The sequence below is a fragment of the Ambystoma mexicanum genome, chromosome 14 (assembly GCF_040938575.1).
Source record: "Ambystoma mexicanum isolate Mex_15411 chromosome 14, UKY_AmexF1_1, whole genome shotgun sequence".
NCBI lineage: Eukaryota > Metazoa > Chordata > Amphibia > Caudata > Ambystomatidae > Ambystoma > Ambystoma mexicanum.
The window spans coordinates 161,484,041-161,507,870 of NC_090940.1; the positions used below are offsets into that span (position 1 = coordinate 161,484,041).

At 51.0% G+C, this 23,830-nt stretch overlaps 1 protein-coding gene across 3 annotated transcripts in view; it reads left to right on the plus strand.

Annotated features, from left to right (window-relative positions):
* MGA (MAX dimerization protein MGA) overlaps positions 1 to 23,830 on the plus strand; it is an 872,134-nt gene that overhangs the window by 719,759 nt on the left and 128,545 nt on the right. For all 3 annotated transcript variants that reach the window (XM_069638800.1, XM_069638798.1, XM_069638799.1), the window contains exon 22: positions 9,809 to 10,048. In XM_069638800.1, coding sequence (XP_069494901.1) covers positions 9,809 to 10,048 — 240 coding nt within the window. The remainder of the gene's footprint in view (positions 1 to 9,808; positions 10,049 to 23,830) is intronic.

The window sequence follows — 23,830 nt, forward strand, 5'->3', positions numbered from 1 at the left end:
CTTCCCCTGTTCCGAGGGATGAGACAGGAACGGAGACTGCGACGGTGGGGACTGTTGACGACGGTGGTGACGACGGAATGGACCTTCCTTCACCACCCCCTCGGGCCTCCCCACCCGACAAAATTGGCTCCTTCCACGCCATGATCGCCAGGGCATCCGAGCTTTTCCAGCTCTGCCCCGAAGAGCAGAAGAAAGAAGGGTTCCTCTACCAACGGCGTGAGGCCAAGAGGAAGACGGTCCTCTCTGTTCCATTACTGGACGACATCTGGGACGAGGGGCTGACGCTCCTGAAGAACCCATCCACGGCTCCTGCTAAGGGAGACCCGTACGAGAAGAAGTACCAGGTCCCGGATTCCGCCCCCACGTGCCTTAGGGCTCAGCCGTCCCCAGATTTGGTCGTCTCGGCGGCAGCCAAGAAGAAAGCGGCGGGGGCGACGGCTTCAACTTCGACTTCCCCGCCAGACGGCGAGGGCAAGAAAATGGACCCCATGGGACAGCGGGTCATCTAGTCTGTGGCGACGATGATTAAAGCGTCCAACGCCCTCGCGATTGTGGCACGCTACGACAGGGAGCTGTGGTTTAAGATCGCTCCCCTGCTGGACTTCCTCCCTGACGACAAGAGGGCTGAGGCCCTTGAGATCCTACAGGAAGGTGAAGTGGCCTCGGACCACGCCATTACGGTGGCCACGGACATTGCTGACACTAGTTTTCGCTAGATGGGCAACAGCGTTTGCCTCCGTCGGCGCGGCTGGCTCAAGGCGACTGATTTCCATTAGGACGTTCAGACCAGGGTTCTGGACATGCCCTTCGACGGGGAACAACCTGTTCGGCAAGACAGTGGATGATTCACTGCAGGCCATCAAGGCAGACACGGAGACTGCTCGGGCCTTGGGTGTCCTTCAACACCGACGGCCGTCCTTTCGGAGCACCGGAGGCAAGCAAGATGCCTCCAAAGGATTGGGCGGCGGCTCCTCGTCGTACCACCAGGCGGCCCGCTCCTCGTCACAGGAGCCTACAGAGGACGCGGCAAGACAGGAGGATCTCGGCGGCAAGGCCGCGGCCAAGCAAGACTGAACCGGCCTTAGCATCAGGCCCCCACCTGAGCACCCCGGTGGGAGGCCGGCTGGTGAGATTCGTCAGCGTGTGGGAGTCCATCTCCACCGACCGTTGGGTGCTGGATGCCCTGGCCTGCGGGCACACTCTGGAATTTCTAAGGAAGTGCCCCCGTATTCCACCTGTGGCAAGGAAGGAAAACCACGTCCCTAAACTGCTACTGGAGGTACGAGCGATGCTAAAAAAAAAAAAAAGGGAGCCATCGAACTCCTCCCAAAGAGGCTCCGGGGCTCCAGAATATATTCACACTACTGTCTCATAAGGAAAAAGACCGGCGGATGGCGACCCATCCTGGACCTTCGTCGTCTAAACAAGTACATCAAGTCCCAGAAGTTCTGGATGGTCACCCTCCAGCACGTGCTGGGACAGCTGGAGGAAGGCGAATTCCTATCGTCGCTGGACTTGGAGGATGCATACTTTCACATCCCCATTCTAAAAGGACATCGAAAGTTCCAAGCGATCCGGTGGTGGGGCACCCGCGCGCATCTGGCGGCGGGCATGGACTTCCAGACCCCGGTGCATCAGGAGACGGTGACGACGGACGCCTCCCTGGAGGGATGGGGAGCGCACACCGGATATCTCCACGCAAGAGGCCTTTGGCTCCTAGAGGAGAAGTCACGGCACATCAATGTCCTGGAGCTCCGAGCCGTGTTCTGGACACTCAGGTCGTTCCTTCCGTCCCTCAGGGGCAAGGTGGTAAGGATCTTAACCGACAACACCACCACGATGTTCTACATCCGGAAACGGGGGAGGCACCAGATCCCCAGGCCTATCCAAGGAGGCCCAGGATCTGTGGCACTGGGCCGTCGCCCAGGGGATGTTTCTGGTACCCTTCCATCTGGCAGGAATAAAGAACACCATCACCGACTCACTCAGCAAGGAGCTGCGCTCATGCCACGAGTGAGAACTGCGGCAGGATCAAGTGGATCTCCTATTACGACGATGGGGCAATCCCCAGTTCGACCTATTTGCGACGGACACCAAGTGCCGGAGGTTCGCCAGCAGGTTTCCCCAGCTGGGGAGCATGGGCGAATCTTTCTCATTCCCCTGGGACGGCCTGTTCCTGTATGCGTTCCCACCGTTGCCATTGCTGCTGCGACTCATCAATCGGCTCAGACTTTCCCGGTGCAGGATGATCCTAGTTGCACCGGCGTGGCCGAGGCAGATCTGGTTCCCAGACCTTCTGGACATGTCAGCATCCCCCCCAATCAAACTGCCCACGGACGTGGATCTTCTCGCCAGAGAAGGGGGCGCCACCCTCCTCCACGACCCGGGGTCGCTGAACTTGCATGTCTGGCTCCTGCACCGCTAGAGTTTGGAGGGTGCGATATTCCGGCGGACTGCAAGGAGGTGCTTGCAAAGGCCAGTGCGTCCTCGACTGTCAAGTGTTATGGACACAAATGGACGAGGTTCTCTGGTGCCGTGCACAGAAGATTAACCCTCTGCAGATTACAGCCCCTCAAGTGCTGCCATACCTATTGTCGCTGGCCAAGGCGGGGCTAGCTCATGCCACCATCAAGATCCATCTAGCAGCAATTTCCCGCAACACCAGAACTCCAGGTGATTATCTCTATGGTCCCACCGCCTGGTGAAGGAATTCATGAAAGGACTGTTCCGGTCATTCCCGCCGGTGAAGGCTCCAGCCCCAGCGTGGGAACTCAACGTGGTGCTGAGCAGGCTCATGGGGCCGCCACTCGAGCTGTTACACTCGGCACTGTTGAAGTTCCTATTGTGGAAGACCATGTTTCTTGTGGCCATCACCTCCGCACGACGAGTGGGAGAGATCCAGGCCCTCTCCTGTAAACCTCCAGACCTGACGTTCCACAAGATGAGGGTAGTGCTGAGGACGCACCCCTCCTTCATGCCCAAGGTGCCGTCGGACTTGCATCTCAACGAGCCCTTGGTGTTACCTGTTTTCTTTCTGTCGCCTTCGTCGCCGGCAGAGAGGACTTTGCACTCGCTGGATGTAGCTAGAGCGCTGAAGTTCTATGTGGACCGCATGAAGACCCTTCGGGAGACGTGTCAGCTGTTTATGAACTTTGGACCTGTGAACCAAGGGAAGGCCCTCTTGAAGGCTTCCATTTCCAGATGGCTCTCCGGCTGCATCATGCACTGTCACCGGTTAGCAAACCGACCGTTGCCCGGCCATCCGATAGCCCATTCAACTAGAGCGATCGCTGTTACCACACGGTTCTAGTCTGGTGTGTCCTTGCTGGACATCTGCAGGGCTGCTACGTGGAGGTCTACGCACACCTTCACGAGATCTACTGCATCGACCGGTTTTCCATGGAGGAGTCCAGCGTTGGCCAGGCAGTGTTGCCCAACCTGTTCGCCTGAAGGTGGGCCTGGTGAGGAGGTAAGAGATGCTTAATGTTGAGTTGATGTAATGCTTAATGTTGAGCCTTGCCACCTTCCGTGGTTGTGCATGTGTGTACTATGTATTCTTGTATTCATGAGCATGTGAATCCATGCCAGACCCCATCCTGGAGAAGGAACAAGTTACTTACCTGTAACTGTTGTTCTCCAACATGGGTCTGGCATGGATTCACATGTGAACCCTCCCTCCTACCCCTCTGCGTCTCTTCTCTTGGTCCTACTGCCACTTTACGTGCTACCAAATCTAAAGATGGCTGCCCGAGGAGGGGCTTAGGTAAAGGGCAGTCCTTGGCTGGGGGCAGTATGACACAGAGACCAGTGATTGGTTATTAGGAGAAAAACAGTTCAGAAACGAAACTGAAACTGATTTTTTTTCTTTACCGAGGATTCCCAGCATGACGACTGGGAATATTCATGAGCATGTGAATCCATGCCAGATTCATGCTGGAGAACAACAGTTACAGGTAAGTAACTTGTTCCTTGTGTCCTGTTCTGACCTGACCACACCTAGAAGGCCAAGGGATGAAGATCCTCAGGGCCCTCAAGCCAAGTTCCCAAGACTTTTCGACCCCCAGGATGAGGACATCTACACATATGACCTCACTGAAGATGACCATTATGTGGAAACCCAGGAAGACAAATTCATGGACCCTGGCAACTTGCAAGATCCTGTTGCGGGCTGTGGGGGGGGGGGTAGACCCCGATGCATGTGAACCACAGCCATGGCAGTCTCCTCTGTCACCTGACCTTAATACTGTGGATTTGGCCTCCCCACAGACTACTCCTGTTAGGGAGCCTTCGCCTGTGGACGACCAACCCACTTTTAATGCCATACTACGCAAGGCTGCAACACATTTTGAGATCGATACGGGGGAGACTACCCCCGAGATCGATTTTGGGGGGAAAAAATCATTAAAGAAAAGCCACCAACTAGCCAGGCCATTCCTCTCCTCCATCAAAAGGCGCCTCATGCCCTCTTTGTCTACACCAGCCTTGGTCAGGGGTGTTAATCCATGGATTGCGAAACTCTTCAGCCCCTCCCCCTCTGATCCTCTATATATTAGAGGTCACTCCATCCCAGACTCTCTGGTGGTGACCACAACGAGGAAGAGGGTGGGGGTTCCTCTATCCACCAGAGAAGCACACCCTGATAAGGAAGGGAAGAGGCTCTATGCACTTGGGAAGAGGGTTACGGCCTCGGCGGCTTTCGCTACGCGTATTGCCAACAATACAACCTTGTTGGCCAGTTACGCTGATGCCCAGTGGGCCCTGTTACACGTAGGCCTACAGGAAGTTCCTGAACCACTTTGCACCTGTCTTTTGGCCACAATTGCCGAAGACACCCTAGTGAACCAAAGCATCATTAAGAACACCTTAGATGCTGCGGAAACGGCTGGGCGTTCATTAGTCCAAGGAGTACTCCTCAGAAGACATGCATGGCTTAGAAACTCCGGTTTCAAGCCAGAGACTCAGGCGTCCCTCATCAATAAACCCCCGGAGGACTCCAGCTTGTTTGGGAAGGCAGTGGATGACGCCCTGGAAACAGCAAAGAAGGAACATGAGACCTTAAAGACTTTGGACCAGATCACTAAGCCCTCCAACAGGCGCGGACCTGGCAATAGACGCCTTTTTCGTGGGCAACGCCAACCTCAGCAGCAGTATGCCTCAGGCAGCAACTGGTCCTCCCCTCAAGGAACCAGTCACTACAACACGCAGTATGCCCAGAGAGGCCAACATCGTGGCAAAGGAAGGGGTCGGAGCCCTACTCCCAGAGGATCCCAGGCCGCCGCCACTAAATGACCTGAAGATCTGGGTCCCTTCCCATGCCTCCCCAGTCGGGGGCCGGGTAACATCCTTTCTCCAGGCATGGGAGGGAATTACCACAGACCATTGGGTACTGTCAACAATAGCCCACGGCTACTGTATCGAGTTCAGCCGGTCCCCGACATTCAGACCTCCAAAGGGAAGACGTCTCACACCAGAACACCTTCTCATCCTTCTTCAGGAAGTAAAATCGCTGCTGGAAAAAGGAGCCATAGAGGTCGTGCCTCTGTCACAGGTAAAGGAGGGTATTAATTCAGTGTACTTCCTTGTACCCAAAAAGGACCTAGCCGTGCGCCCTGTATTAGATCTGCGCCCAGCAAATTTGTAAAACCTCAAAAATTTCGTATGGTGACTCTGCAGGAAGTTATCCCCCTGCTCACACAGGAGGATTACATGGCAACACTGGACATGAAAGATGCATACTTTCATATTTCAATGTTGCCAGCGCACAGGAAATACCTCAGGTTCATGATAGAAGGCAGACACTATCATTTCAGGGTGCTACCCTTCGGCATAGCCTCAGCGCCAAAGGTATTCACGAAAGTACTGGCAGTGGCAGCGGCTCATCTGCGCAGGTTGTCCATTCCGGTTTATCCTTACCTCAACGACTGGCTCATTACAGGGGATTCTTTCGAAACATGCTTCTCGAATACCCAAAAGACCATAGACCTCTTGGTCCACCTGGGCTTCTCCATCAACGAGAAGAAGTCCTTTCTAGATCCCAGCCAGGTCAAGCAATTACTAAGGGCTCTAATTTGAACAAAGGACGGCCTCATCTTCTCGAACGAGAGGGTCCAAAGCGTGCTGTTTTAGATCCCTCCATATGTTGCCGGTCGAGAGGTGGCGGTACGCAAAGCCATGTGATTGCTGGGAATGATGGTGTCATGTATTTTCTTGGTTCCTCACGCATGCCTCCTCATGCGCCCAATGCAAGAGTGGCTCAACAGCCAGTGGCGTCAGGCCAGCGGACAATGGAACGATCTAGTGGTTGTCTCGCAAGCCCTGATTCTCTCGCTGCGGTGGTGGTCGAGGGAGAACCTCGTGAAGGGCAACTCCTTCACCACCCCCGCAGTGGAAGCCACTCTAACCACAGATGCATCCCTCACAGGATGGGGGACTCACCTTTCCCATCAGACTGCGCACGGAGTTTGGACTTCAAGTGTGGCGCCCAACCATATAAACCTTCTGGAATTGTTGGCGGTCTTCAAAGCACTGAAGGCCTTCCAGACACATCTACAAGGAAAGCCAGTGCTGATCCTCACGGACAGCACCACGGCCATGTATTACCTGAACAAGCAGGGGGAGGGGGGGAGCACTCGCTCTCCAGGTCTGTCCAAGCTGTCACAGAAAATCTGGAAGTGGGCTCTCAAACACATGTTCCTGTTATCACAACATGTACCAGGGGAACTCAATATGCTGGCAGACGGACTCAGCAGATACTTCTCTCTACCTGCAGAGTATGAATGGCAATTACACAAAGACATCGTCTCCAACTTTTTCGCAGAATGGGGCTTCCCAGAGATCGACTTGTTTGCAACTCTGGAGAACGCCCAATGCCAAGATTATGCCTCCAGGTACCCCCAGAACTGCTCCCAGGGAAACGGACTCTGGATAACATGGTCAGGAAAATGTGTCTACGCTTCCCCTCCCACCTGGACCCCTTTGTAACAGTTCACAAAGATAAGGTGGTTCTACGCACACACGCTAGGTTTGCACCTAAATTAATTTCAAAGTTCCATGTCAACCAGTCAATAGAACTACCAACGTTCTTTCAAAACCCATCAAACTTGGGACAGAAGAGCCTGCACACACTTGATGTGCGCAGGGCGGTCATGTTTTATATGGAAAGAACTCGACCACTAAGAAAGACTAATCAGTTCTTTGTCTCAGTGGCGGCAGGAAGAGAAGGAGATGCAGTTTCCAAGTCCACTATATCTAGGTGGATTGTCCAGTGCATCACTCTCTGTTACACTCTTGCTAAGAGAACTGCCCTTCAAGCCTAGAGCACATTCTACTCGAGGCACCGGGGCATCCATAGCATTCATTGCAAATGTTCCCCTTGAGTCCATTTGCAAAGCGCCAACCTTTGCAAATGGACACAAGCTGCAATGGGCACAGGCTGCATTCTTTTTCGGGAAGGGAGCGGGAGTATTTTTTGACTCGTGCTAGGAACTGCAGAATTTTTTACATTTACAAATTCATTCAGCAAATGCACCTTTTATTTAAATAACTTCCTTCTATTAATGCCCCTTGCCGCACCCCCTGGTCTTTTGTGGTGCCTAGAAATGGTAGCAGAGGTTTTGCCCAAAACCAATTTACCAAAGTCTTGCCTAATTCTAAAGCGCTTGGAAATGAAGGAAGGCGCTAGCTCCTTTCCAACAGACTCCCAGTCAACCTGCCTAGTCACTTGGGAAAATGCAATACAAACAGCCTCCTCCGTCTCCCCTAACGGAGTTCTGTACACACCTTTACAAAACACTATTGCCTAGACACTCATTCTAGGTCGGATTCCCAGGTGGGACAAGCAGTACTAAGACATCTTTTTTCTACTGTTCCTTCTCACAACCCACCTCCAACTCTGGGTACTGCTTGCTAGTCTATGCACAGCATGTGATTCTAAGCAGATTAACAAACATCAGAAGACATGCATTACTTACCGTAAAAGCATTTCTGATGATTGTATTTGCTTAGATTAACATGAGCCCACCCTTCCTCCTCGCTCGGATTGAAGGAACATAGACGTCCTATTACTTTTCTCTTTTCTGTACTCACTCACGTTAGTCATAAGGCTCCCTCATGGCAGAGAAAATACAATCGGAGGGACCTCGGCGCGTGAGGGATTTTGGGTACACTGCATGTCACTATAGGGAGAGTGTTACATACACGCCTATGCCGACGTCCCCTTTTGGTCCCCCAAAGACAAGATGAAATACTCTGAGGTGACCACTGGATGTCGGACTTTTTGCACAGCATGTGAATCTAAGCAGATAGAATCATCAGAAATACTTTTACGGTAAGTAATGCATGTCATATTGTATCTGGTCCAGTAATCCCCCTTAAAACTTTGTTTTAACATAATTCTGCATTGTGTTTGAGCCCCAGCCTGCCTGTGTTGTTTGATGGACACAAAACACCTGCCAAGGTACGTGCTGGCCTGCCAGCACTAGCGGTGCACCACAGCAATGCCTGTAGTCTATTTTGAGCACAGGCTGCATTCTTTTTCGGGAAGGGAGCAGGAGTATTTTTTGACTTGTGCTAAGAACTGCAGAATTTTTTACATTTACAAATTCATTCAGCGAATGCATCTTTTATTTAAATAACTTGCCCAAAACCAATTTACCAAAGTCTTGCCTAATTCTAAAGCGCTTGGAAATGAAGGAAGGCGCTAGCTCCTTTCCAACAGACTCCCAGTCAACCTGCCTAGTCACTTGGGAAAATGCAATACAAACAGCCTCCTCCGTCTCCCCTAAAATAAACCTTAGAATAAACTTTGGTTTATTCCATTCCATCGCTTTTCGAACGTTTGTTCCAAAAGCTGTTCTAGGGGATAGGAATATAATGTTACTAACCTGTAATATTGTTGACAAATTTTCTGGAACATTTTTCACCACCACAAGATCTCTTCCTACATATGTCCCCTCTCGTAGAAGAAGCTTTTTGACTTGTGGGCAACATAAGGATTGGACTTAAAAAGTTAGGTTATTATTCTTGTGAACTGGCTTTCCTTTAGGCATCATTACTTACCTTCCTTTCAGGTGTATACGTTATTATATGTATTTCTACAAACCAAAGATGACTGTATATATGTTTGATAACCGAGTGTTTTGTGATAATACTACTTGCTTGTTCCATTTTTCTAGTCTGTTTAGGCCCTATAATAGAATATTTTTTAACTTAACTGTCTAAGTGGAATTATTGTTTGCTTCACTGTATGGACTCCTTGTTGACCCCTAACCACACTCACTACTGAAAGTAAGCCTTGACTACCCTCCACGCTTTTCTTGATTGGGTTTGGCTATCCTCAGACAGTTCCCCTGTTCACTATAACTAGGGTGGCCTCCTGAAATCTGCCCACCAGCTTAGATTTTAGAAATTCATCTGAATAGCACCCTAAAATGTTTGCAAAGTTTTAAAGTTTCTATAACTAAAGTGCAACCTCCAATTTACATTGGTCTTGCTGATGTAGTTGTATACTATTCATTTAATTTTTCTTATTTATTTTTTGCCAAGAAATGTTTTACTTTGCTTAATGGAATTTAGGCTATGCCTAAATAATTGCTTTATTTTAGCTTTGCATGCAGGTGGATAGTTTTGTGGACCCAACTATAGCCCGCTTAGCTACATCACAAGTCTTGACTTGACAACAGGTCTGAATTAATGTAATATTGTTCATACTTAATTCCCCTCACTGAAAAATGTTTTCTTGTTTACTTATTATGTCAGTGTGATTGCTACAAGATATTTGTGGCTTACATTTTTTTTTTTGCTCATGCAGGGAAAACTGAAGAGGTAATCTTAAAGAAGCTGGAATATATTTATGCTAAACAAAAGGCGTTGGATGCCGAAAGGAAGAAAAGACAGTTGGGAGAGGAAGAGCTTGCTCAGCAGTTGAGGCCAAGCAGGTTGCTTAAGCAGGACATTTCATTGGAGACCTTTAGACACGTGGAGCAGTTGACTTTGGCCAGCCACAAGCCAGGGAAACCTTTGATACTTAGCAGAAAACCCATGCATGCGGGTAAGTGTGTGGTTTGGGACAATTATTTTCTGAAAGTTGAAATTGGCATTCCAGCGAACCAAATAAAATTGATGTTATTGCCTTGTTTTGGTTCAAACATGTGCCAGAAATGTTCACTGGTGTTGAAGAGCATACTCTTATGTCCCGTCCCCTTTCCTGCATACTGTAAGGGCGTCCCTTCGAAGGGACGGGAGACGGAACCTTTTTCACCAGAAAAACCTTCCCCTTTAAATTTAGAGGCGGACGGGGCGTGGCCCATGGAGCATGCGCTGCCCTGACTCCGCCCTGCGGCGCCACACCCCAGTCCCCTTTTCCGCGTCGACGGGAACAGGCCAAATGTCATGATCTCTGCTTCCAAAAGGTCAGGGTTTTCCCAACTCCCTTGGAAGCAGATCCATAACCCAGGTTCCGAGTGCCAACCAGTCCCAATTGGGACCTTTTGGACCCAGTCCTGGCGCCAGTGGCACCAGGCTCATAAATATGCCCAGTCCCAGCGCTGGAAGCGCCGGGCTCATAATGCTTGGGTGGACTTACCTTCAGCAGACCATGCTGCTTACTTGCCTGCCAGTTGAGCCTCTGATCCTCTTCTGTTTGGAACTACTTTTCCTGTTGGGTGGGGCTGGAGCCACTCCCTAGATTCAGAACACTGGAACTCTTCTGGAAGGCAGGAACTCTTTTCTTACCAGGAACTCTTTTCTTACTTAGGCGTGGCTGTGGAAGGAGACACCTAAGCACTACAGGAGGCTATTTAAACCACACCCGGTGGATGAATCTTGCTTTGCGTTATTCTGCAACCTCTGCAGCAGAACGCTCATCGTGTCTTCTGCATCCGGTCCTGGGCCTAAGGAAAAAGGCTTACCATCCTGAATCCAGTCTTCAGCAACACCTATAAAGACAAGAAAGAACAGGTTAGCTTTCCGGCATCTGAAAGGCAAAGGCTTACCATCCTGAATCCAGTCTTCAGCAACACCTATAAAGACAAGAAAGAACAGGTTAGCATTCCGGCATCTGAAAGGCAAAGGCTTACCTACTCTTCGTGCGCTCCGGAGGTCTTCACACTGCATTCCGGCATCTGAAAGACAAAAGTTTACCAACTCTTCGCACGCTCCGGAGACCTTCGGCGCTGCATCCCGCATCTGAAAGACAAAACAAGGTGCGTTTAAAGACATTGGGGAACTTTAATACTCACGTGCCATTACTCCTTTCCACATCTAATCCAGTGGGTATTCCGGCACCCTGCAGCCGCTCCGAACTCGTACCTGCAAAATAAAAAGACAGAGCGCATAGTGAAGCAGGCAACAAGCGCTTACTTACGTGCTTCCAGGCGCTTCTATTCATCACACGGGCTCCATCTTCAACTCACTTCAGCCCGTCATCCGCCATCGCCGGAACCCTGCAAAACAAGAGACATCATTACTAAAGACTTTAAAGACATTTGAATGACTCGAAACTTACCGTTCGTGCAGTAAACGACGGACAGCAGTCCTCTGAAGTCAAGAGGTCTGCGCCACCTATCCAGTGAAGAAACTGGTTACAGCACCCTGCCCCGAGGCAGATGGAGAGCTCGGCATTCACTTACCTAAGACATCTTACTCTACACGTCAGGCATACAGTGCACAGAGGTCCAGCCCAAAGAGCCAACCGGGTGCTACACATCACCTTTGAAGATACGGTAGTCGCCCAGTCAAGACCGGCGCCTCTGCGAGAATCAGGTGAGCCTTACACCAAATTCACCAGCGCTCCTGGGTTTGGCTTCAGCCATGTCATTCCACGTGCAGATACTTCTTCTTTGTCTTCTCTATCATTCAGGTACTCGGTCCTCGGGCGTCATGCTCCTCCCCTGCGCATGTCGACTTCTACAGGATTCAGCAGATGTCTATCCTGCAACGGGCACTTCCCAACTTCAGACCCCCAAGCCCTCTGCCTTCGTTGCCTTGGCCCAGACCACGGATGGCAATCATGTTCGGCGTGTGACTCGCTGTCCTCGAAGGCACTGAAGAACAGACTAGCCAGGTGGAGGGAGCTCTTCCAGATGTCGCCTCCACAGGATCTCAAGTACTTTGTGAAGCATCGTCCCAGGTCCAAGGTAGGGCTGGATATTTTCCAGTGCACTCCTTCCCAGGGACTCTCCTGCGTGTTAGGGACCGGCCAGGTCCTTCCACCGGCACGTGCACCGAGGCTGCTACAGCTACCGGCCCTCAGGTCGAGGGGTCCTCGCCGACGCAGTGTCGAGCGACCGGAAGGTTCTTGTTGCAGGCTTACACCTACGTCCTAACATCGGCAACACATGTGAGGGGTTATGCCCTAATACTGACAATACATCCAAGGGGGTGCCTAAACGTAGCTCTACCGACCCCCGGGTCGAGGGTGTCACACCTACCGGGCCGAGACCCGAGGAGCAGGTTAGGCCCAGTGATCTACACGCAAGAGTCTTGGACGAGGCCAGACCCAGCGGGCTGTACATCACGTCGCAGGCACGTGGCAGGCAGCTCGACAAAATGGCCTCTGCGCCAAACAGGAACACCCGTCCGACGCCATTCCACAAATTCAGCGAAGAACGAGTGTCCAGGTGGGACTGGTCGCAACCAGGTACGTGGCCTACACTTTCTCTTCATATGCGCAGGGCAACTTTCCCATGCGTCCATACAGACTGGGTACACAGCGGCTCCAGCAGTCCCCCGCTACCCTGTCAGTACCCCCTACCACCTCTTCAGCCAGTGAGGAGGTGCTTTTCGACAAATTCCTCGGCCTCATGAGGTCTTTGCAGATGGGGGCTATCATCAAGGATGCAGTCATGGAAGTCCTCCCCGCCATGCTAACGGCACCACAGTCTCCTCCATCGGGCTCGCTGACCCCGGTGCAGCTGCCTCCTCTGGCTCCACAGCCAACTCTGCCGCATCCTCAGCCTCCGGCTGCGGTCACGGTACCCCAGCCTCTGGCTCCATCTACCCTTCCTCCTCCACAAGATCCTCCGGATCCGCAGGACACGGACGAGGAGGAAGATCCGGACACGCCATCCTCAGCTAGGGCCTTCCATGAACCTCTTGCTGGCTTGGCGGAGTACCTGGGCCTCCCTCAGCCCAAGGTTGAACAGCCGGCAGAGGGGGTTTGGCTGAAGTCCTCACAAGGCGCCCCTCAGCCAACACAGGGATTCCACTGCAAACCGATGTAGTCTCCTTGGCCAAGAAGGGTTGGCTCAAGCCCCACTCAATCCAGCCGGTCAACCGATGCCTGGACGCCAAGTACAGGCAGATGGAGGGAGACACACTCTTGCTCTTGACCCATCCTCAGCCACACTCCTCAGTGATCGCTGCAGCATCACTTTACTCCAAGCCTCAGTGGTCTGTGGTGCTGCTAGGCAAGGAAGAGAAGATCTTGTCGGGCGTGCCCTAAAATTCTACTTGGACAGGACCAAGGGCTTCCGCAAGTCAGACGCCCTGTTCATCAGGTTTGGCGGGTCGATGCCAGGCTATCCGGCCTCGAAGGCTTCCATATCCCACTGGATGGTCTCGGCCAACAAGGAGGCGTATGAGGGTCAGCACAAGCCGCTCCCGACCAACATGCATGCCCACACAGTCGGGGCCAAGGCAACAGCCATCGCATTCCAACGCCATGTTCCTTGGCAAGTCATAAGCAGGGCGGCCATTTGGGCCTCTACCTCTGCTTTCTGCCAGCATTACTGTTTGGACGCCGGCTCTAGATCTGATGCCGCTTTTCGGACAGGCGGTTCTCAGGAACCTATTTGCTTAAGGAGGGTCTCCTCTCCACCCTCAGGCTACAATCAGTTGTAATCGCCCATACTGTATGGAGGAAAGGGGACGGGACGTAAGAGTAATAAGTTACTCACTGTAGTGACTAACATACTCTTAGTCCATAGTCCCCTTTCCTCCATACGTCCCACCAACCACCCCCCTAATAATACTGAAGTCATTAGGAATTGTTAAATCTATTGTCGATGCGTCAATGGGGACTGAGGTGTGGCGCCGGAGGGCGGAGTTAGGGCAGCGCATGCTCTTTGGGCCGCGCCCCTGCACGCGTCTACAGTTAAAGGGGGAAGAAGGTTTTTCTGGTGAAAAAGCTTCCGTCTCCCATCCCTTGGAAGGGACTCCCATACAGTATGGAGGAAAGGGGACTATGGACTACGTTAGTAACTACGGTGAGTAACTTATAATTATTAATTGAACATGTTTGAAATATTAACTCCACCCATAGGCCTGTCCAGAATTTCAAACAGAACTTCTATCCTAGGGAGAATCACAGCTTTCTTTCAATTTGTTAAAGTTGCTAAAAAAAAGTATTTAGGTATGCTGTGTGGAAATGCTTGAAAGTAGTAAAGGATCCTAGGTAAAATCACCATTTTTACTATTGTCATCCTTCCCAGCCAAGAAGTCGCTAAGGGATTCCATGTGTGCAGATCTGCTTTCACCTTAGTGAGTAATTGAGGAAAGTTCGCTCCATAGAGCTGTTCTGGGGACTTTGTTATGACAACTCCTAAATATTTAATGCCCTTAATTAAATTGACCATTGTCAATTGAGTAGGGGGTCTACCGATAGGTTCAACATTTTCAATTTTGATATATTGATTTTTAACTCTGAAACTGCCCCAAAATTGTCTGCATGTCGTCCGCGAACGCTATTGCTGTATGTTCTATACCAGCCATGCCTATAGCTTTAATCTGGTCTGATTCCTGAAAACATGCCAGCAAGGTTTTTCTAGATAAATGGCATACAATAGGGAGGATAGGGGGCAACCATGTTTGGTGCATCGGTTCATGGATATTCTGCTGGATAGTGTCCTGTTGATTGCCAACCTAACCGTGGGGCATTTATAATTGGCCCGAACCATCGGGACAAACCCTGTACCCTGCCCCATCTGTTCCATCGTCCGAAACAGAAAAGACCACTTGACTCTGTTGAACGCCTTCTCTGCGTCCAACGAGACCAGGAGCACCAGCGTTTGCGTTATGGTCGTCATCTCCAATAGGTGACAGTCCATTCGTAGATTATTATGAGTCTGTCTCTGAGGGATAAACGCTGACTGATCTGAGAGTCGATTTTCCAAAATATTTTTTTCTGATGCTTGTTAATCTGCTTAGAATCACATGCTGTGCATATAGTCTGACATGCAGTGGTAACCGCAGTATTGCATCTTGTCTTTCGGGGACCGAAAGGGGACGTCGGCACAGGCATGTCTGTAACACTATCCCTATCGTGACGTGTAGTGTACCCAAAATCCCTCACGCGCCGAGGTCCCTCAGATTGTTTGTTTCCGCCCAGATAACTGGTCACCCTATAGCGAAGCTCTAACATAAGAGACATTGGGCCTCATTACGAGTTTGGAGGTAGCAATGCCGTTTTTAGCGGCATGGCTTCCCCTAAACTCTGGTCCGGGTACCGCAAAAGGGGCTTACCGGGCCATTCCGACCTTGGAGGGCCTGGTAATTCCTTTTCGCAGTACCCGGTACGTCCCCATTCCCATTTGAGCCCCGATAGCATCCTGTACTGCTAGCGGGTCCCGATCTGCACGTCTGGTCTGGCCAGGCTTCCAGAGCGGGACATGCTGCAGACCTCATAATGTGGCGGCCCAGTCCCTTACCGGCACCATTCATTCTGCAGCCGCCAGCCTCGTAATGAGGCCCATTGTTTATCCTAAACCGACTTGTCGGTTTTTCCCCCCTTAAGTCATTTTGACGCCAAGAACAACTTTGACGAAGACTGCAGGGGACTTGTCTACAGCAGTGGATTTCGGGCACCTACGATCCGGCGGCTGAGGCATCCACGTGGACGGGCCTTCTGGCTGGCCTTTACAGTAGGGAGAGTGGGATCGGGGTGGCCATATTTCCGGTATGTCTTTCCTCTTTCCCCCTCTTTACCCTCTAGGTCTGGTCATCTTCCCCTTTTGCTATGGAAAGCACTCCTTTTAGGTTCTGCCGTAAGTGTAGGGTCAGATACCCGTGGAAGAACGAACACAGGACGTGCAACTCCTGTCTCCCCTTATATCACAACGAGAAGCGGTGTGCGGCTTGTAAACTCCTTCGGCCTAAGACCCTTAAGGAGCGCTGTGTAAAGCAGCGGGCAGCATGTTGCGGGTGGAACCCCCACCGCCACACCCGCCGAAAGTGATGGGGACACCTCCGATGACCAAACATCCGTTGCGGATGTGATAGACCTCGAGGCGGACACTTCTAGGTCCGCCATGCACGTCCCCGACCCTTTAAGGCCTGACTCTGGTCTCGCTTCAGGGACAACACCCAGCGACATGGGCATACAAGCGCATTACATTAAACACAAACCCCTATACCTATTTTGACGGGTACGTTGAAAAAGGTGAAAGTGCCAGCAGGGCCGTGGAACATTTCGGCGGATTCCTCAGATCGTTCAGATCCAAAGCCTTTCCTGCATCCACAGCAGCGTCTTGCGACTGGGCAATCCAAAACAAACAAGGGCGCTACCCCTAAATCAGGTTTACACGTCAAAGCGCGGAAATCCGATGCTACGACGGTCCCGAAGGCCGGGGTAGGCCCAAAAATCACGACTGGGCCTCAAGGCGAAAAACCGACCGCTAGGCCCTCTAACGCTGCGGAAGCCAGTAAGTCTACCAATAGACTTTCGAACCCACTAACTCGCGCCGATTCGGCGGTAATCGAACACAGCATCACGAGAATTACTTCGGTGGTTGGGCTTATTCCTGTTCCGCCGAAAAACATGGGGCAGGCCGCGGACACATTTTTAGATGCGCCCTGGTGCCCCGATTCTCACGATACCTATGAGGACAGTCAAGAGCCTCTTTCCAACACCCTGAGAGACAATTTCTGGCGCCAAAGGGCGGAAGACGACGCTTTTCCACCCGTAGGCCCTTCTGGGTCCTCTAAATGGACTAGAGAGAAATTTGAAGGATGTATGGACCGTCTTGAAAGAATTATCAGTTTTTCTGAGCATCCTTCCCCAAAAAGATCTTGTGGAGAGCCTAATCTTCAATCTGCTTCACATTTCCAAGAAGATAAGCCTTCTGTCCCCATCTATCATGAAGACCTCGTCCAGATGGATACTTATCGGGACATTTACAGTGAAGATGAAGAACCTTCCTTCCTACAGAATTGCGATGAGGACCAGGCGGATGCCACGGACAATTGGGAAGAACCCCAGCAAGTGGGGACGGACCCATGGACGCTTCCCCATCAAGATCAGGACACTGATGTATTGTGCCTGGATTCCCCTCCGTCCACCCCGGCTCGCCAGGCCTCGCCTGTAGACAACAAAATGGCCTTCAATACCATGCTAAAACAGGCAGCTCAGCATTTTCAAATATCTACTCAAGAGACATGCCTGAGCAGGACTTTGTAGAAGATATTCTTAAGGGAAAGCCTCCCTCTAGCCAGGACATTCCACTCCTTAATTCTGTTAAGAGAAGATTGGCTCCCTCCATGGTGGCACCAGCTCAAACCCGGGCAGTGAACCCGAGAGTTGAACATTTATTTCGGCCAGCTCCTTCGGACCCTCAATACATTAAAGGGCACGCCACCCCTGATTCCCTTGTTGTGACTACCACCCGGAAACGGGCCGGAGTACCCCCTGCTACAGGGGAGGCACCTCCAAATAGAGAATCCAAGAGGTTGTTTGCCCTAGGTAAACGGGTTACCTCGGCTGCCGCATATACCACGCGCATAGTGAATAACACTACGCTACTGGTGAGTTATGCTGACGCTCAATGGAACTTAGTACAGTAAGGTCTCCAAGAGGTCCCAGAGCCCATCAGGTCCAAGCTTCTCACTATTGTGGCCAAAGGCAGGCAAGTGAACCAGAATGTAATAAAGAACACTCTGAACACGGCTGAAACAGCAGGCAGGTCTCTGGCCCAAGGAACCTTACTTAAAAGGCACGCTTGGCTTCGTAACTCAGGGTTTAAGCCTGAAGCACAGGCCTCTTTCATCAATAAACAAATAAAAGAAGCTAACCACTTCGGAAAGGCAGTCGATGAGGCCCTAGAAACAGCCAAAAAAGAGCATGAGACTCTTAAATCCCTGCAGCAAATCACTCAAAGACCTTCCCCCCAGAGAGGAAGTAATTCTCGACGGTCCTTTCGAGGGCAGACCCGTGCAAGTCAGAACAACTATGGCATGGGAAACTTTAATACTGGACAAACATCAGGAAGCCCCGCATACTACCCACCAAGGGGTCAGCGACGTGGCAAAGCCAGAGGTAGAGACCCCAATGCTAGAGGAGCCGCAGCCTCCGGTCAGAAATGATCATCAGATCCAGGTCCCCTTCCATGTCACCCCGGTCGGGGGCGCTTAACATCTTTCCTCACGGCATGGGAGGGGATAACTTCAGACCAGTGGAGTCATAAAGACGGTCGCCCACGGGTACTGCGTGGAATTCGTCTGACCTCCACATTTCAGACCACCGCGCTCACAGCGCCTTTCACCAGACCATCTGGAGATCCTGAATCAAGAGGTGGAAGCGCTGCTGGGAAAGGACGCCATAGACGCCGTCCCTATTCTTCAGGTAAACAAGGGAATTTATTCAGTGTACTTCCTTGTACCCAAAAAGGACCTCACCATGTGCCCTGTTCTAGACCTGCGCCCAGCGAACAAGTTCATAAAACCTCAGAAGTTTCACATGGTAACCCTACAGGAAGTGATCCCACTGTTGATACAGGGGGGCTACATAGCAACATTGGACATGAAAGATGCATACTTTCATATTTCAATGTTGCCAGCGCACAGGTAATATCTAAGGTTCATGATAGAGGACAGGCATTACCAATTCACGGTACTCCCCTTCGGCATCGCCTCCGCGCCAAGGGTGTTTACGAAGGTCCTGGAAGTAGCTGCAGCACACCTGCGCAGGTTCTCCGTCCCTTTACCCTTACCTCGACGACAGGCTCATAACGGGGGATTCGGACGACACATGTTTTTTTGAACACCCAAAAGACCACAGAACTTCTGTTCAGTCTGGGGTTCTCTATCAACAAGAAGAAATGCAGTCTAGTCCCCAGTCAAATAAAATAATTTCTGGGAGCTCTAATCCGGACGAAAGACGCCTCTTCTTCCCCTCCAACAAGAGGGTTCAGAACATACTTTTTCAGATCCCTCAATATGTAGCCAGTCGGGAGGTGACTGTGCGCAAAGCCATGCGTTTGCTAGGAATGATGGCGTTGTGCATATACTTGGTTCCCCACCCGCGGCTGCGCATGCGTCCCATGCAAGAGTGGCTCAACAGCCAGTGTTGTCGGGCCAGCGGACAATGGGAAGATCTGGTAGTTGTCTCGCCAGCCCTCGTTCTCTCTCTGCAGTGGTGGTCAAGAGAACCTCTTGAAGGGGAAGACCTTCACCACCCCTGCAGTGGAAGCCACTCTCACAACAGACGCATCTCTCACAAGGTGGGGGGCTCACCTGCTTCAGCAGACAGCACATGTGTGGTCCCCTCAAGTAGCGTCCAACCACATAAATTTACTGGAGCTATTAGCAGTGTTCAAGGCCTTTTAGATGCAACTACAAGGGAAGACATTGCTAATTCTGACAGCACTACAGCCATGTATTACCTGAACAAGCAGGGGGGGCACTCAATCTCCAGGGCTGTCCAAGCTGTCCCAAAACATTTGGATATGGACTCTAAGACACAAGATGTTTCTGTTGTCCCAACATGTTCCAGGGGAACTCCATCTTCTGGCAGACGTGCTCAGCAGAGATTTTCCTCTGCCCGAAGAATACGAATGGCGTCTGCATGAAGACATCGTGTCCAACATCTGCACAGAATGGGGCTTCCCAGAGATCGACCTGTTCGCAACTCAGGAGAACGCCCAATGCCAAGACTATGCCTCCAGGTACGCCCAGAACCGCTCAAAGGGGAATAGTCTCTGGATAACACGGTCAGGGAAATTTGTCTACGCTTCCCCCCCCCCCCCCCCCCCCCCCGACTCCCCTTCTCAACAAGATAATACACAAGATGCACCAGAAACCAGTTACCATGATACTGGTGGCCCCCATGTGGGCCCGCCAAACCTGGTTCGCTCATCTAATGGAAATGTCCCTCTCCCCTCTAGTAAAACTACCCTGCCCGTACAACATGTTGTCTCCGGACATGGGGGAGACCCTACACCCATGCCCACAAACTCGGAACTTTGCAGCTTGCCTCCTGAGGTCATAGAGTTTGGACACCTGCAGCCCCCTCAGAGGTGCATGGACATACTCGGGGAAACTAGGAAACCTAACACACATTATTGCTATGCCAGCAAATGGAAACGTTTTGTCATCTGGTGTAATTCTAAGGGCTTCAATCCCATCGATTGCTCACGCACACACATTGTGCTGTACCTAACCCATCTGTTAGACACTGGGTTGGTCTTCAATTCCCTAAAGGTTCATCTGGCTGCTCTTTCAGCCTACACCACATCACAACAAAAGGTGTTGTGGTGGAAGATGCCAGTGATTAAGGCCTTTATGGAAGTAGTTAAGAGGATTTATCCTCGCATTTCTCACCCAGCTCCTGGATGGGACCTAAATGTGGTTTTAACCAGGCTCATGGGATCTCCCTTTGAGCCAATGCATAAAGCACGTCTAAAAGACCTTACTTATAAAACGGCCTTCCTAGTGGCTTTCACTTCTATCAGAAGGGTTAGTGAACCACAGGCCCTTTCGGTTCTAGACCCCTTTGTTACAGTCCACAGGGATAAGGTAGTTCTGCGAATGCATCCCAGATTCGCACCTAAATTCATCTCGAAGTTCCATGTGAACCAATCGATTGATCTACCTTCCTTTTTCCAGAATCCCACTAGCATAGCCGAAAGAAGCCTACACACACTAGAGCGCAGGGCAGTCATGTTCTACCTGGAAAGAACTAAACCGCTGAGGAAAACAAACCAATTTTTCATTTCAGTGGCTGCTGGTAGAGAAGGCGATCCTGTCTCTAAATCAGCTATCTCAAGGTGGATTGTCAAATGCATCACATTATGTTTCTCTCTTTCTAAGAGAGAACTGCCCTTCAAGCTTAGAGCACATTCTACTCGTGGCACTGGGGCATCCATAGTATTAATTGCAAATGTTCCCCTTGAGTCCTTTTGCAAAGCGGCAACCTGGAGTTCTGTACACACCTTTACAAAACACTACTGCCTAGACACTCATTCTAGGTCTGATTCTCATGTGGGACAAGCAGTACTAAGACATCTTTACTCTACTGTTCCTTCTCACAACCCACCTCCAACTCTGGGTACTGCTCGCTAGTCTATGCACAGCATGTGATTCTAAGCAGATTAACAAGCATCAGAAGACATGCATTACTTACCGTAAAAGCATTTTTGATGATTGTATCAGCTTAGATTCACATGCGCCCTCCCTAACTCCCCGCTCGGGGTGGAAGGAACATAGACGTCTTACTACTTCTCTCTTCATCATGTACTCACTCACAATAGCATTGTGCTCCCTCATGGCAGAAAAAATACAATCGGAGGGACCTCGGCGCATGAGGGATTTCGGGTACACTAAACGTCACGATAGGGGTAGTGTTACAGACATGCCTATGTCGACGTCCCCTTTCGGTCCCCGAAAGACAAGATGCAATACTCCGCGGTTACCACTGGACGTCGGACCATATGCACAGCATGTGAATCTAAGCGGATACAATCATCAGAAATGCTATTACGGTAAGCAATGCATGTCGTACAGTTTAGCGTCTGTATTTATCAGCGCTATAGGTCTATATTATACAGGGAGCTGCGGGTCCTTTGCCGCTTTGGTAAAGACTACTATTTTGGCCTTGTTCATTGAGTATATCTATCCCTTTGACCTAAAGGAGTTAAAGAGCCTAGTGAGGCATGGCGCCAGGGTGTCCTGGAATTGTTTATAAAAATGTGCAGTGTATTTGTCGGGACCCGGCGCCTTGTTACTGGGTAGCGATCAAATCACATTTGTCACACCCCCTCTTAATCTACCGCTGGATCGTCGGAGGCATACAAATGTGCAAAGAAGTCCTGGAATGTCCCCATGATCCACTCATTGATGGTCTCGTGCTCCCCTGTATTATTTGCTAACTTCAGGATTGTCTGGTTTCAGAGTTTTTCTTTCAATTGTCTGGCCAATAGCTTCTCCGCTTAATTAGCTTCAACATAGTAAAGCTATTTGGTGAAAAAGAGGGCTTTTTCAGCGCGCTTTGTGCAGATCATTTCTAGCTGTCCTTGTGTGGGTTTCATCACTCTCTGCAGCTTCCTTGTAGGGCCTTTTGACTCTACGTATGGTCTCTGTGCTCTCTCCCTCCTCTTCCTCTCCCATTAATAGTGGCTTCCGGTACATCCTCTGACAGACTGGCCTGCCGCCTGCTCCAAAGGCAATACTGGCTCTCTGTCCGCACCAAGAAGAGACCCCACATCCAAGCATGCTTCTCTGCGGCATCGACCAACTCGGCCGAACTCTTTAAAATCTGCAAGGAGCTGGCCAATCCTGCCGCAGTCTCTTCCTCTCCAGTCCCCTCCCAGGCCCTCTGCACAGCCCTGGCTTCGCATTTCAGCTCAAAAACTCCAGACATCCTGTCCCCTCTCTTTCTCTTCCTCTCCCTCTACTCCCTGCTTTTGCCCTTCTTCGGCTACCTCTCCTCCCTCCTTCTCTGCCTTTCCCCTGTTCTCCCCAGGCAAGGTTTCTAGACAAGTACGATCTATGAATGTCTCGTCAAAACAGGTTCACCCCTGTTCCTTCAAAACCATCAAGGACCACATTGACACCCTGGCTCCTGCTCTGGCTGATTTCTGCAACCCCTCCTTCACCACTGGAGTCCCCTTGCCCCTGAAGCATTCCCTTGTGCACACTCTTCTTAAGAAACCCTCTGCTGACCCTTCATGCCCGGCTTACTCTCGTCCACTCTCCATCACTCCTTTCCTGAGCAAACACCTGGAAAAGCTGGCCATCTCCCAGCTTAATCTTCACTCAGAATCTGTTGGTTGTCTCCATGACCATCAATCTGGCTTCAGAGCTGCCAGAAGCACGGAAACTGCTCTCTTGAACATCCGTGAAGACCTGCTCTCCAAACTTGATTCCAACACCCCCTATGTCCTCCTCTTACTTGATCTCTCTTCTGCCTTTGACACAGTCAACCATGCCATCCCGCTCATCCATCTCTGTGATAACCTGGGTATCGCTGATCAGGCCCTGGCTTGGCTGACCTCCTTCCTCTCTGATCGACCCTCCCGTGTCCAACTTGGGTCCATCCTCTATCTCTACCTGTGGTGTTCCCCAGGGGTCGAATCTCTCCCTGGCTGTTCAACCAATACCTGGCACTTCCCGCCCACCGCATTGCAGCTCTCTGCCCCAACTTTCAGTGCTATGCGTGTGACACTCTGCTCATTTTCAGGCTCCCTACAGCCACCTCTTCTCCTTCTCTCATCTCTGACTGTCCGCCATCCAGGAGTGGTGTGAGGCCAATGATCTCTGCCTTAATGCCAGTAAGACTGAGATTCTCCTCATCGGCACACCTGCTCCCTCCTTTCCTGTCACTCTCTGGCCAGCCTCTCTTGGCCCTCTTCCTGTTCCCACCTGCAAGGCTAAAAACCTTGGTGTCCTCTTCGACTCCACACTTACCTTCTCTCCTCACTTCTCCAGCATGGGGTCTGGCATGGATTCACATGCTCATGAATATTCCCCGTCGTCAGGCTGGGAATCCTCGGTAAAGAAAAAACCAGTATCAGTTTCGTTTCTGATCTGTCTTTCGTAGTAATAACCAATCACTGGTCTCTGCGTCATACTGACCACAGCCAATGACTGCCCTCTACCTAAGCACCGCCTCTGGCAGCCATCT